This window comes from Mauremys reevesii, unplaced genomic scaffold (assembly GCF_016161935.1).
Source record: "Mauremys reevesii isolate NIE-2019 unplaced genomic scaffold, ASM1616193v1 Contig84, whole genome shotgun sequence".
Classification (NCBI taxonomy): domain Eukaryota; kingdom Metazoa; phylum Chordata; order Testudines; family Geoemydidae; genus Mauremys; species Mauremys reevesii.
This window is the reverse complement of record NW_024100900.1, coordinates 168884-183956: the sequence shown is the minus strand read 5'-3', so window position 1 is coordinate 183956 and position 15073 is coordinate 168884. Positions and strand designations below refer to the sequence as shown.

The window sequence follows — 15073 nt, the reverse complement described above, 5'->3', positions numbered from 1 at the left end:
ATGGTACCAGTTCGGTTTTGTAGCCTCATAGGCTTTAAGGCCAGAGGGGGCCATCATGATCATCTCTGACCTCCTGCATATCGCAGCCCACAGAACCTCACCCATCCACTCCTGTACCAGACCCCTAACCTCTGGCTGAGTTACTGAAGTCCTCAGATCATGAATTAAAGACTTCAAGTTACAGGGAATCCACCATTTACACTTGTTTAAACCTGCAAGCGACCCATGCCCCAGTCAATGCACCAGGACGCTGCCCCCTTGGTTGGCCAAAGATGTCCCACCTATGACTTCTCCTTTTCTACCCGTGATACAAACAAGTTACGTGTTCCATGCCAGGCGTGGCTAGTTACCAACCCTCCACCTTGTACCAGTGAGTTCAAACAAACATCCCCATCCATTGTCCTGTCATCCCATCCTTATCTTATGAAGGGTGGGTGCATTCCTGTACCATCTCTGAGAGAGGGGTTTATGTAGGTAGTTACGTGTTCCTGTACCATACTCCTTGGTCAGGAACATGCTTACGTGGTTAGCCAATAACTGGTTTGTTGCTATTCTGCCAAGGCCAGGCCTACTCTGGTTCACAGCCTCTGGTTCACACTGCTAGTTACGCCTACGGCTCCAGCAAAGACTACCCCTGTCTTTCCCAGCTCTCTTTGTACGTGGGTTTTTCTGTTTCCTGCATCATTCTTCTCCTTTTCAGCACACAGGACCCAGGTGTAGCTGCCCCATTGATTTTGATAATAGCATGAGCATATTCGCCATCCCATTCCCTATGTCCATCCAGGACCACGTTTGCTTTGTGCCTGTAGCTGCCTATTGAGCTGTCTGCAGAGATGCCCGGGCTCCCATCCTGCACTATATGGGTAGTGTAAGGAGCAGGAGAAGTGGATTACCAGAAAATGATTTCTATTTCTCGAATATGAGGACCCACCCCCTCCTTGGTTAGACAGGACTTCCTTTTGCAGAAACGCTGATGACTAGAGATCTTCACATCCTGCCACTGTCGTTTATAGACCCTGCTCCACAGGCAAAGCGTGTGCTGCACCTCAGCTAGCAGAAAGCACACGCAGCTGGTGCTGGTCCTGAATGCTTGGCTGGGGCCTGGGAGGGCAGCGAGTTGGCTCTGCCCAGAGAGGTGCTGGTGGTGCTCTGCAGGAGCTGCTGCTGAACAATCCCTCACTGCTGCAAGATGACCAACATTGAAGACCTGATTGCGCTAATGGATGTAGGCCGGTGTGTGGGCATCCAGATAACCAACAATACCAGAGATGTGACCCTCGAGTACCCCAGGTGAGCAGGTTCCCACAGCCCCCTCCATGTGGCTTCCCAAGTCAGTCTGCAGCTGGTGTCTATACAGATGTGCCAGGGTGTGGGGTGTGTGTCTGCTACTGAATATCTGTCTGTCTGTCTATCCGTCCCCATACATCCCATCATCTACATCTATCTATCTATCTATCTATCTATCCCCATATTCCTCCTCTCTCTCTCTCTCTCTCTCCCTTACATATTGGGTGAGTGATGTATGTCCCTTTGGGTCACTGCAAATCCCGCTGCCCTCTGGGCTGAATTTGCTGTTTCTAGCCCTGTAGAGGCACAAGATTGTAATGGACCTTCCAGCCAGGACATTTTATGTAATGTGTCCAGGACTAGGGTTGGGGTGTTTGGAGGGAAATCACACTTTTTTGGGGGGGAGGGACAAGAAGGAAATGTTTCCCTGGCTAGTTGATCTGAGAAGAAACAGCTCCTGAAAGCTTCTTGAGAGGTTGGAAAGTCTAAGTCCCAGGGAGATGAACTGGGGGCAGGTGATGTTGTGATAAGCCTGTGAAGTAATGTAAAGGTATTCAGTGTATTTATTTCACATTGATGTCACCTCCACAAACATGTATGTATGTGTCTGTCATGTACACTCACACGTATACACCCGCACATAGTCACACAAACACGTACATACATGTACATGTGTACTCACTCATACACAGCCGTATGATGTGTGTGTGTCTGAGTACAGTCCTGAATGCTTTAGTTAATAACATAACGTGCAGGACCATGTAACGTTTTCAGGGTTACCAGATTTCTACTGCATTAATAGCCCAACATCATTTAAATACTAGCCCCAAAGTAGCCCAATATATTTATTGAAACAAAGGTGTTTTTTATTAACCCATTGGTCTGTACATCAAATAACAAAGGAAAGCAGCTGGCGCTCGTCCACATTAGCAACAAAGCTGTGAGAAAACAACCAAATTCAAAATCAAAGCCCCGAGGGGAATTTTGACAGGAAGGTCACTCCACCAACCGGCCACCACCTCAACCATATTAAATTCCCCTGGACGGTCAGATCATTACACATCCAGCCCAGATGAGACTCCCCTACAAAACTGTGAAAGCCAGTGACCCCCACTAAAAATCCTTCCACCCAGAGTCCCCTACTCTCTAGGGAAACCCAGAACTGCAATATAAACTCTGTCACCCAGACTCCCTCTTCTTTCCCCCCAAGTAAACACTCTGATGCCCAGAGCTTCCTGCCACCCAGTAAAAACCCAGAGCCCCCCAAGTGACACCCTGCCACCTAGAGCCCCCCTCGCCCAGCCCTCTCATGTGCAGCCCCAGAGGGGCAGCTCTGGCTCCTCCCCCTGCCTTAGATCCAGCCTGGCTGCTGCTATCTCGGAGGCTGGAGGGCTCCTCCTTGCCCAATCCTGGAGCCTGCAGGAAGCTGCTGGGCTCCAGCACCTCAGCCCAGGCTCTGCAGCAGGCACTCCCACCCGGCAGCAGTAGCAGATTTGGTGCCATGGCGCTGGGCCCACACTCCAGGGGGGCCTCGGCCAGGCCCACTCTTCTCTGCCCCCCCACTCTCTCCTGCGGGAGTCAGAAGCTTGGTGCTGCTGGCACTGAAGCTCCTGCTGTAGTAGGGCAGCCAAGCTCCCCCTCCCCTGCTTCTTCTCACAGCTCGCTGCTTTCCCACCCTCACCTCCCTGCCGCTGATCAGCTGTTTGCTGGCAGGAGGGAGGGGGAAGAGCGGAGCCGCAGCATGGGCGGGGCCTTGGGGAGAGGGGAGGAACGAGCAGACCTATTCTGTGACCGCAGAGCTGCACAGCCCAGCTGAAAAAAAGGTGCTGCTCAGCTCCCTGAACTTTGCAGCTGGACACCACCTTCTGGGTCCTAGTGCTGGTTGAGCTCCCTTCCTTGTCCTGGGAGCCATCCTTCATTTTGCACAACAGTGAGTGCCCGTGGGGGGCGGGGGAGGCAGGGCAGGGGGACAGAGGCAGTGGGGAAGGATGGGGGTGGGATGGGGAGGAGACAGAGTGGTGGGGAAGGGACATGGGATGGGGAAGAGAAGAGGATAGGGCAGGGATTGGCAACCTTCGGCACATGGCCTGCCAGGTAAGCCCCCTGGCGGGCCGGGCCGGTTTGTTTACCTGCTACGTCTGCACTCCCACTGGCCGCGTCCGCAATTCCACTGGCCGCGTCCGCAATCCCACTGGCCGCGTCCGCAATTCCACTGGCCGCGTCCGCAATTCCACTGGCCGCGGTTCGCCGCTCCAGGCCAATGGGGGCTGCAGGAAGCGTCACAAGCCAAGGGATGTGCTGGCCACGGCTTCTCACAGCCCCCATTGGCCTGGAGTGGCGAACCGCGGCCAGTGGGAACTGCGATCGGCCGAACCTGCAGTTGCGGCAAGTAAACAAAATGGCCCAGTCAGCCATGGGGCAGGCCGAAGGTTGCTGATTCCTGAGATAGGCGAGACGGGGGCCCAGCATGCAGATCCCCTTGGCAGCAGCTGGGGCTCCCCTGTTAAGCAGGCCCATCCAACCCTCACCCTGACAAGCCCCACCTCCCCTGCATCTGTTCTAACACCCTGATGAGTCCCCCCCCAGACACCCTCCCCACTGAGCCCCAACCACCTACACCCCCACCCCAATGAATCCCTGCACCCAGACTCCTCTACACCCGCTGAGCTCCAACCACTCTCACTTGGTCCCCCCTGCAGACTCCCATTGCCCCTTCACCTGGAACCTCCTTGTGCATCCAGATCCCCCACTGAGCTGCCCGCACCCAGACTGCCCCCCCCGAACCCTCTTACCCCCATCTGGATCCCCCCACACTAAGTCCCTTTGCACTTGGATCCTGCTGCCGGGCTGAGCCTCCCTGCTCACATCTGGTGCGCCTGGCGCAAAAGGGGCAGGGCCCAGGGTGTTTCCATGGCAGGCCTGGCCCTTGTGCTGTCTCAGGGTCAGGTTCAGCCTCACTGCCAAGTTCCTGTCCCGGGGGGCCGGGGGAGGCTGCAGGGTGATCTCCCACCTCCATGCAGCCAGTGGCCTGTGCTCCCCACTGCCATGCTGGAGCTTCCACATTTTTTTCTTGTAAAAAAAAATCAGAATTTTAAAATATTATGCACAGAATTTGATGCAGAATTCCCTCAGGAATATGGGGCGCTGTACAGCTGTGATGGTGGGACTGTGAAGGGGGAGCTGGACAGTAGGGGATCTGTGGGTGGGGGGCCTGAGAAGGGAGTATGGTGTGCAGGGTGCTGTGCAGTTGTGGGAGGTCAGTGGGAGGAGTCTCTGGGCAGGGGGTGCTGGGCATAGGGCTCTGTGGGGGAGGTCTCTGAGTGAGGGGGCACTGGCATAAGGGCAGGGCACTGGGCAGGGGGGCAGTGTGGAAGGGGCACGCTGGCAGCACAGAGCTGGGCGGGCCAGTGTGTATCTAGCAGTTGTGGGTTTGTAAACAGTGCCCTTGTGCTGGGCTGAGAGGGGCCACTCCCACTGCGCCTCATTGCCCCCAACCAGCCCCTCACTCTGCTGACCGCCCCCCATCACATGCCCTCTTTCACCAATGGGGGCCCACAAATATGTTTGGCATTGGGCCCACAAAAAGTTAATCTGGGCCTGCCAGGCAGGCTGCAGCTGTGTGGATGGGGAGTAGGGCAGTGGGGGAGGCAGAGCCCAGCTGAGATCAGGTGGGAGGGTGGGGGCCAGCCCTGCCCCGCTTACCTTATCTCCACTACCTTGTGCCTTGATCATGCAGGAAAGACCCCGCTGCCCTGGCCGAGGTGGGGCTGTGCTCTCTTGTCCAGTGACCTGTTGTGCATCCCCTCTGCTTAAGAGCTGCTGGGCTGTGACCCACCCCATCCCCTAGGGTCAGGATTCCCCTGCTGCTGGGACGCAGTTATTAATTATTGTTCGGGATGTTGTGTAATGAAGGAACCCTGTGTTGTTTTCCTCCAGGACTTACTGTTTCAGCGGCCGGGCCAGGACAGACCCTGTGCCCCAGATCCCCCCCGGCTCCTCGGGGAGCTGTCTGTTTGTGAAAACAAGCTACACGGCCCGTGGGAGCGTTGGGGTGCTGAGCTACGAGTCCGACGCCTTCACCCTGGCCATCATGTTCTCCAACCCCTTCGACCGCATTCTCTACAACACTGAGTTTGCCATCGAGCTCTTTGCTGGCAGGAAGCACTTTGAAAGCATGGAGAACCTGTACCATTATATGTACAGCCAGGGCCCACTCTATAAGTGCGAGTCCTACAGGAAAGTGAAGCTCGAGGTCCTGGATGGCCAGCTGGAGGTGACCAACGAGAAGATCCAGGTGAAGGCCACTATGTCCAACCAAAATAAATCCATCATTAAAATACAGATTGAGCAAAAAGATCCCTGCCCGCCCTACACTGCCAGCCCAGGGAAATGGCCCAATGTGCCAGACAAGGGGGCTGCTGGTGGGAAATAGTGACTTTCTTTCTCCCAGCTTGAGTAGACAGCGATGTGCTAGCTCTGCTCATGTTAGTGCACTAAGAATGGCCAGAGCGGTGTGGGTGGTGGGAAGAGCTAGTTACCCAAGTGCACTCTCACCTGACATCCCGGGTATTTACTCAGGCAGCTAGCCTGAGCTGCTGCTCATGCCACAGTGTCCACACTGCTATTTTTAGTGACTAGGGCATGTCTGGCTACCCAGGCTGGGCAGTATCCACGCCTCCAGCATTTTATCATCATTTTGTAAAAAAAGTTTTGTTTCTTGCTTATTTTTTAACATCAGAAATAACAGGAGTTGGCATAGGAAGACCTGAAGTTTAAGTATTTATCATGGTGAGAAAACTCCCAGAAAGCTTTGCAAAAAGTAATGCTACAAAAGATCATATAGAATTATTAGCAAATAAGAGCTAAACTTCTTGTAAGTGGAAATATGTTTAAGAGCTTGGCCTTTGGGTATAACTGTACAAGGTTGTTTTTAATTGCATGTGTGCTTGCTAGGTAAAATATAATTGGCTAAGCAACTTAAATAACAGTTATACATTGTAGTGGAAACCAAAAGAAAAGGATAAGTAGATAAGATCATAATGTAAGAATGGCTATACTGCATCTGCCCAATGGTCCATCTAGCCCAGTGCCAGATGCTTCAGAGGGAATGAACAGAACAGGGCAATTTTGAATAATCCACCTTGTTGTCCACTCCCAGCTTCTGGCAGTCAGAAGTTTAGGGAGACCTGGAGCATGGGGGTGTGTCCCTGACCATCTTGACTAGTAGCTATGAAGGATTCCCTCCAGGGTGCAACCTGGAACTGGGGTACCACTGAGCTCTCCTGACCCACCAGCGTGGGCTCCCTTACACTGTCCTGCTGAAACAGGCCCCCAAGTCCCCTCCAGCACACACACAGGTAGGGACACCCCCAGCTGCAGCAACATACAGACACTGAGATCAGCTCTGCATGGGAATACTTAAGCTAAGGAACTGCCCAAGCACTCAAGTGAACACCCCCCTCTGGGAGATAAGCCCAAAATCATACCGTCTTGCACTGCACAGGGAACTGTACAGCGTAAGCTCATGAAATTCATCCCCTCCTTCAATGTGTAGAGGAATGTACACAGCTTTCTGCCCCAGGTTATGATTTTCACACGCTGGTTTTAGACAAAACAAAATAAGTTTATTACCTGGAAAAGATAGATTTGAAGTGATTATAAGGGATAGCAAACAGATCAAAGCAGATTACCCGGCAAATACACAAAAACACAGTCTAAGCTTAATAAACTAAAGAGATTGGATATAAGTAGCAGATTCTCACCCTAATTGTTGATTTAGGCAGTTTGTAGAGATTCTTGAGGGCAAGCTGCACACGCCTGCAGCTTAAACCCGCAGGTATTTCTCTCACAGGCCAGAAATGCCTCTAGCCTGGGTCCAACACTTCTCCCCCAGTTCAGTCCTTGTTTCTCAGGTGTTTCCAAGCATCTCCTTTGGGCAGGGAGTCAGTGAAGAACCACAATGATGTCACTCCTCTGCCTTAAATAGCTTTTGCATATGGTGGGAACCCTTTGTCTTCTAGTTTTGTTCCCATGCCAGTAAGTGGAAAAACACTGGTATGGATGGAGTCCTGTACCAGGTGACCTGGTCATGTCAAAGCAGCCATGAGTCAGAGGCTGTTTGTAGCATCCTCGAGAAGGCTCCCGGTGGGAAATTAGCTTCTTCTAAGACCTATTCTTGCTAATGGCCCTTTCCAGCCAGCTATCTAGATTGATTTCATTCTGTCTAGTGAGCATTCCCCAGGTGTAAACACAGTTGTAATAGAAGCATAGACAATATTCCTAACTTTAGATACCACAATGATACATGCATACAAATAGGATAATCATATTCAGTGAATTATAATATTTTCAATTATATCTTACATGACCTATCTTGCATAAAATACATTATAGTTTTACCATAATCATATCATAACAATATTGCTATTAAGAATAGGGGGGTGTAATGCCACTGTAGCCTTTTATCCTCCATGAACTTATCTAATTCTTTCTTGAACCCCATTATAATTTTGGCCTTCACAACATCGCCTGGCAACAAGTTTCACCGGTTGTGTGTATGTTGTGTGAAGAAATATTTCCTTTTGTTTATTTTAAACCTGCTGCCTATTAATTTCATTGGGTGACCCCTAGTTCTTGTGTTAGGAAAAAGATAAACCCTTCCCTATTTGATAAATAACACGTCCCTATTTGCTTTCTCTGCACCATTCATGATTTTATACACCTCTATCATACCCCAGTGGCGGTCTGTACCCTGTATTCACCATTTTCACACTGTTGTAATCATCTTTGTACAAAATTTCAAAACTCATAACTCACTGGTCAATATTTTCCTCATGGGTGAACATGCTATTGGGGGAGGCTAGCCCCCAGCCCCTCCCCCTCTGTGCAAGGCCCCACTCTTATGCCCCCCTCCTTTGCTGGAGCCTGGAGCACACACCCCCAGCCTTCCCATGCACCCCCAGTCTCAGGCAGGTGGCCCGGATGGAGCATCCCCAGCCCCAGTGCAGGGCAGGCGATGTGACCAGAGCACTCCCAGCCCTGGAGCCCTGGGAGGACACCGTGGTCCCAGCACCGGGAGGATGGGCGGCATGGTGTGGCATGGCCTCAGCCTGGGGGTCTTGTGTGCACTGCAGCCCCCAGCCTGCCACAGAAGGGAACAGAAGGCAGGAGGGAGCCTGGGAGTGGAGCATGGACGGGGCCACACCAGGCTGTTTAGGGAGGCACAGCCTTCCCCTGCCTATGATATCTGCCACCCATGATTGTCGTGATAAAATGTGAGTAGCAACATTGTTTGTAAAGTTATAAGATTCCATTACATGGTGTTTATAAGAAATATTCCAAGTCTGGGGAGCAGCCAGAAAATTATACATCTTAAAAAGAAATAGCTCGGCGTGTCCATCCACACAGTCTTTTTGGCTCCTGAACCTCAGCTGGAGATGCTTCAGAGAAGAGAAAGGACAATAAGAAGGAAGGGCAGATGCCCCAAATCATTCCTCCCTTTCTCTCTGCCTATGGCACCCAGGACCCCTGCAGGACAAGGGAGCAGCATTGGACCAGGGGAGGGATCTTGACTGAAAGTTCAGTCAGTAGAACTGCTGGAACATGTGGTGAGAGCGCTTGCTTTGAGTTTGTTAAGTTAGGCATTAGTTGCATTGTACTTTTATTTTTCTTGTAACCAATTCTGACTTGTGTCTCATTACTTGTGTTCACTTAAAGTCTATCCTTTCGCAGCTAATAAACTTGTTTTATTGTTTTATCTAAACCAGTGTGTTTGCATGGAAGGGTTGGGGGAAACTCCATTTGGGATACCAGGATTTGTGCATATCATTTTCTATTAATAAAAGCCAGACTTTCTGTGAGCTTCTATTGTCCAGGAGGGTGCGCGGCAGTACAAGAAACACATACCTGGGAAAAGTCTGGGACTGGGATTTTCCTGGTGTCCCTCTGCAGTGTAATTCGTGAGTGTCTGGCTGCAGCACTCACACAATAGCAGTGTAAAAGGCACTGTCGGTTAGAGAGGTGAGGGGACACAGCAGTTCATCAGTCCAGATTGTATCCTGGGTAGTCACTATTCCCCATTAGTCGTCTCTTTTCTTTTTATCCTGGGTATACCCTCAGTTGTCTCTTTGCCTTTCACAGAAGCTGTTCCATGCCCCTAATCATTTTTGTTGCCCTTTTTTGAACCTTTTCCATTTCCAACATATGTTTTCTGTGATGGGACGACCACATCTGCACACAGTATTCAAGGTGGGGGCGTACCAGGGATTTATAGAGAGGCAATGTGATATTTTCTGTCTTAGTATCTATCCCTTTGTTAATGATTCCCAGCATTCTGATTCCATTTTTGACTGCAACTGCACATTGAGTGGATGTTTTCAGAGAATTATCCAGGACAACTCCAAGATCTCTTTTGTGAGTGGTAACAGCTAATTTAGGGCCCATCTTTTTTTTGTATTTGTGGGATTATCCTTTCCAATGTGCAGTACTTTTCACTTATCAACACTGAATTATGTTTGCCATTTTGTTGCCTAGTCACCCAGTTTTGTGGGGTCCCTTTGTAACTCTTTGCAGTCTGCTTTGGATTTAACGATATTGAATAATTTAGTATCAACTGCAAACTTTGCCATCTCACTTTCACCCCTTTGTCTGCATCAGGGGTTCTCAAACTTCATTGCACTGTGACCCCCTTCTGACAACAAAAATTACTGCATGACCCCAGGAGCGGGGACCAAAACCCAAACCCAACTGAGCCCTGCCACCCTTGGTGGGGGGGCCAAAGCCCAACCCCCACCACCCAGGGTGGAGGGGGGCCCAAAGCAAAAGCCTGAGCCCATTGCCCTTTAGCCCTGGGGGTGGGGGGTCTATAACCTGAGTCCCGCCACTCAGGGCTGAAGCTATCGGCTCCAGGTCCCAGCAAATGTAACTCCAGCTCTGGCGACCCCATTAAAGCAGGGACATGACCCACTTTGGGGTCCTGACCACAGTTGCCAACTTTCACGCAGTAAATAAGCACCCTGACTTTCACAGTAAGCCAAAAATCAAGCTAATCCCATTTCAAAATAAGGCCAAAATAAGCCACTTCCTAGGAATCCCAACACTATGTGAAAGGATCCCCCCGGCGTGCAGTTTGGGACTGTGGTCAGCCCACTGTGCACCCCTGTCTCCCTCCTCCCCGGTCCCTGCTTGCCTCCCCTTGGCCCTGCTTCCCAGGAGCGGATGAAAAAAAAAAGAAACAATCCAAAAACTAGCCAAGCAACTCACAAGCCGATAACAAGCCCAATTTCTGTGGGTTTTTTTTCAAGGGTTTGGCATGTCTGGTCCTGACCCACAGTTTGAGAACTGCTGGTCTAGGTAATTTATGAATATGTTGAATAGCGATGGTTTAAGTACAGATCCTTGTGGGACCCTGGTATTTACCTGTCTTCTGTGTGAACTCACAACCCTGGGTTTAGCAGGCCAATGCTTAAACCACTGAGCTATTCCTCTTCCTTTGCAGTCAATATGGGGATAGTTGAAATCCCCCATTATTATTGGGTTTTCTGTTTTTTGTAGCCTCTCCAATCTCCCTGAGCCTTTCACAGTCACTGTAACCGTCCTGGTCAAGTGGTTGGTAGTAGATTCCAGTCACTATTCTCTTATCAAGCATGGAATTTCTCCCCCTAGAGATTCTATGGTTCTGTTTGATTCATTTAAGTTTTTTATTGTATTTGACTCTATGCCTACTTTCATATATAGTGCCATTCTCCCACCAGGACGACCTACTCTGTCATCCCTATGTATTTTGTACCCTGATATTACCATGTCCCATTCACTATCATCATTCCACCAGTATCCTCATTTCATACCAGGCACTCAAGTTCACCCATTCTAGTACTTAAACTTCTAGCATTTGTAACCAAGCACTTATAACATTTGTCAATATTTAGTTGTCTGCCTTCCCGTGATGTAATTGGATGGGACTCTTCTTCATCTGACTTGTTTTTCTTCAGTTCCTGCCGGTACTTTGTCAACTTCTATCCTCTCCTCTTTACTGGGATATAGAAAGAATAAATCCTCCCCTAAGGGATGTCTCTGTCCAAACCATGTGCTTCTCTGTGCCTGTCTGCTTTCCCCCAGCCCTTAGTGTAAAAGCTCCTCTACGACCTTTTTAATTTTACATACCGAGAGTCTTGTTCCACTTTGGTTTAGGTGGAGCCCATCCATCCTGTACAGGCTCCTCCTTTTCCAAAAGGTTCCCTAGATCCTAATAAACCTCAGTCCCTCCTCCCTATGCCATTGTCTCATTCATGCATTGATACTCTGCAGATCTGCCCATCTAACTGGCCCTGCATGTGGAACTGGAAGCATTTCAGAGAATGCTCCCACGGAGATCCTAGACTTTAATCTCTCACCTAGCAGCCTAAATTTGGCCTCCAGGACCTCTCTCCGACTTTTCCCTATGTTACTGGTACCTACTATGTACCATCATATTATAAAAACATTGCAAAAAGGAGGAAAACAATAAAAAGGCAGAGCAGGTTGGGCTGATAATGTGAAATCACAAAACACAAGTAAAGCAGTGGCAAAGCAGAGGTTTATTCTAGCTGCTTACAGACATACGTGGATCTTGCAACACACCCAGCACATCTGTCAGCGGGCGCTTTTGGGGGAAATATATATACATAAGAAATAGATGAGATTCAAAGCCATACTGATAGTGGAATGCTAAGAAATGGGAAGTACCGGAACAGCTGATTATAAAGAAATAGAAATAAACTTGGCCAGTGAGAATGGGATGATGGATCCTTTGTAGTAAGTATGTAATTGACCTTAGGAGCATTTTATTTGCATGGGACACAAAGTCTGAGAAATGCTTCTGGGTTCTGCTTGTTCTTTGTATAACTCAGAGGCAAAGGACAAAAATAAACAGGAAAAGAAAACAAAAGTGTTCAAGCAGCTGCTTGATGGTTCTAGAAACAGAAAAAGCTTCCTCTCTTGCAGTTTATAAAACACAAGAGATAAGATCAGTACAAATTTCAGCTACAACATACTCTGAAAACCCAGTAGGATGTTACAAGGTCAAAGAGAGGTTGAGACAGTTATGAAACAGTTAGCTGTGGTAAAACAGGAAGCTTCCACAAATTATGCAAAATGTGGACAGGTAACCTCTTATGAAAACAACTGAAATATCGTGCTGCTGTATGCAGTGTATTAAAATGTGTTGCTTTTTCTCTTTCTATTTTTATGAATTCCTTCTTTTTTGACAGTTCCTTAATGGGTACTTGCTTCTTTTCTTTCTTTTCTTTAATTCTGCATGTGCAAAGCAGACATAAGCACAAACTTTTTTCCCTAAAATTTATAATTGGACTAAGTAATAGGATTTCAGTCTAACACCTCATTATTATGTTTCTGTGTCTAAATTCAGTCATTTATTTTTACTTATAGACCACTGTAATTTTGGATTTTTGTGTATTAAGACTAATTTAGTAATTATCAGCTACTAAAACTATTTGGCTGTTTTCTAAAAGGAACTGGCCTTAGGGTTATAATGATCTTGTAGTGTATTTTTCAAAAATGTGGAATTGTATTGTGTGCTGTTAAATCTCTGTGAAAATTTATTATGTAATGGTAAACCTTGTTCTGTTGTTTCAATGTACATGCTTCTTAAAACTAACAATTATGATCTACTCTGTGTGTGTTACACACTCAGTTCCTGTAGTTGAATTGTCTGAGTGAAAATCACCACCTGACATGAAAAAGAGACTTTTTTTATGTAATATTATACTATGTTCAATAATTTGATTGTCACTTCAAAGACTAAAATAACTGTTAATTTGGCTAGCTATATTTCAAGTATAAATGTGTCTTATTCATAACAATCTGTATCTAAATGTTTCTTTTTCTCTACCCCTTCCTTTGGTCTAAAAAAAAATAAAGTAAATTCTTTTGCAAAACCAAATGTGCAAAAGAGGGAGGATGGTGACAGAAACTACTCTTTAAGTGTAAACAGTCTGCAGTACTAGCAAATCACAGTGGTAAAAAACACAATACATAAAAAGCAGGTGCAGAAAGAAAAAAAAATCCTGCTACAAGACTCACTTTTAAAATCTTACAAATCAAATCAATCTCAACAAGGAAAAAACTTTTTTAAAAAAAGCACCGAAGGAAAAACCTAAGGTAAAGAAACTTTACTGAAAACGAGTCCAGTAAAACTAATTATTTTAACCTTGCAAAATCCAAACGTCAATCTTGTAATATAATTTCTAAGCAACAAAATGTTAACTTTGTTTCTAAGCCTAAACTCCTGCCTTCTTTCTATGTGTACAGCAGTGCTCAGGAGGTGAGGAAAATAACAGTAAAATAAAAATAAAGTTTTCTTTCATTTTAAACTTGCTTAATTTCTTTTTTGGGAGAGAGGGTTCTTCCTCTTTCTCTCACTTTTTTTTAAAATTTTCATTTTCCTGCCTTTTCCAGTGAAGAGGAAAAAAAGGAAGAAAAATATAAAGAGGTGAGAGAAAAGTAAAATTTTTAAAAAAGTATTTTCACACTTTCCCATGGGAAAAAGTCAGAAAGCAGAAGGGAGAAGAAACCAAAAACCAAACAGAAAAACAAATACTCCCTTTCTGCCAAGCAAGAACAAATTTTTCTCCTTTTTCAAAGAGCTTCCTCAAAAGCTGTTTTTTCCTTTGAGATACAACTTTGCCCAGTTTTTCTGGTAGCACTGTGGCTCTGAGAACAATTCTCCATTCAGCCCGTGGTCTCAACCTGATGCTGCCCAGCTGCAGGCTCCATTCATCCCACTTCCTTTGTGAGCAGGATGCCAGGTGGCCACAGATGGGGCAGAGACCATGAAGCCCGTTTTCCAGGGTGAGGAGCCGCTGAGCAGTCATCAGACACTGTGGTGCAACATGGACACAAGAAGTGCCTCTTTTTCTGAGACAACCAGCCCTGAGGTGCTGGGACCTTGCAGCTCCTGTTGCCTCTAGCTGGAGCAGAGGGATCTGAGCCTCCCAAGAACCCAGGTGTCTTGGGCACAGCCACATCAAAGCAGGACTTGGGCTCCAAGAGTCCATGATAAATAGAAATGCCACCACAGCCCAAGTAGTTCTGCAGCATCAAAGAGGTGCAGGGTCTGCAAATAGCTCTGCAAATTCCAAACACAGCCGAAGGATGCGCAGGTGGCCTGGGTTGCAGAAGAGAAACACATGTTGCACCCCAGAACAGCAGTCCCAACACACATAGACACACAAAAGAAGCAAGACACACAGGTAAGTTATCCATCATCATGTATCTGAGCACCTCTCAACATCAAATCTCTTTACCCTCACACGGCCCCGGACTCCTCTACCCATGATCCCAAGGACTTTCAGGGATTCCCAGGAGCAGGGCTCCCTTCCTACATGCACTCTGGCTAGCAGGAGACCTCAGCCAGTTGAGTGTAGGGCCTTGCTTTGCTCAGCAAAACACCCAAAACAATGTGTTGTCCTGCGAGAATAATTGGAGAGGAAGCTGTAACAGCCCCAGGGATTTCTATATGTTTTTATTGCATGTTTGTTTTTTGAAAGCAAGTATTGGAGTTGCTAATTAAAGATTAACAGAATTGTTGATATCCTTTTGTAAGGGTTAGATAAAAGAGATCAAAGACAGAATGCAGGGAGCCCAGCAAAACCAACACATTGTAGGTTATGCATCCCAGTAGGGATTCGTACTGAGTTTCTAAAAGTTCTGTTGATGAATTTTTTAAATTCAATTCATCCCATGTGGCCCATGTTTTCTCAGGTGGGTCAGTTATTCATCTAATGCAGGC

General features: G+C 47.6%; 1 protein-coding gene across 3 annotated transcripts; it reads left to right on the top strand.

Annotated features, from left to right (window-relative positions):
- Positions 1 to 1021: 1021 nt before the first annotated feature.
- LOC120394938 (DELTA-actitoxin-Aeq1c-like) lies at positions 1022 to 13246 on the top strand. 3 transcript variants are annotated; one of them, XM_039519134.1, is made up of 4 exons: positions 1022 to 1290; positions 5224 to 5581; positions 8718 to 8894; positions 13236 to 13246. In XM_039519134.1, the coding sequence occupies exons 1-3, from the start codon at positions 1190 to 1192 to the stop codon at positions 8856 to 8858; spliced, it is 600 nt and encodes a 199-aa protein (XP_039375068.1). In that variant the 5' UTR covers positions 1022 to 1189; the 3' UTR covers positions 8859 to 8894; positions 13236 to 13246. The 3 variants fall into 3 exon arrangements, with proteins under 3 accessions (XP_039375068.1, XP_039375067.1, XP_039375069.1); XM_039519133.1 differs by lacking the exon at positions 13236 to 13246 and having other exon boundaries at positions 8718 to 9017; XM_039519135.1 differs by lacking the exons at positions 8718 to 8894; positions 13236 to 13246 and having other exon boundaries at positions 5224 to 6391.
- The last annotated feature ends 1827 nt before the right edge of the window (positions 13247 to 15073 follow it).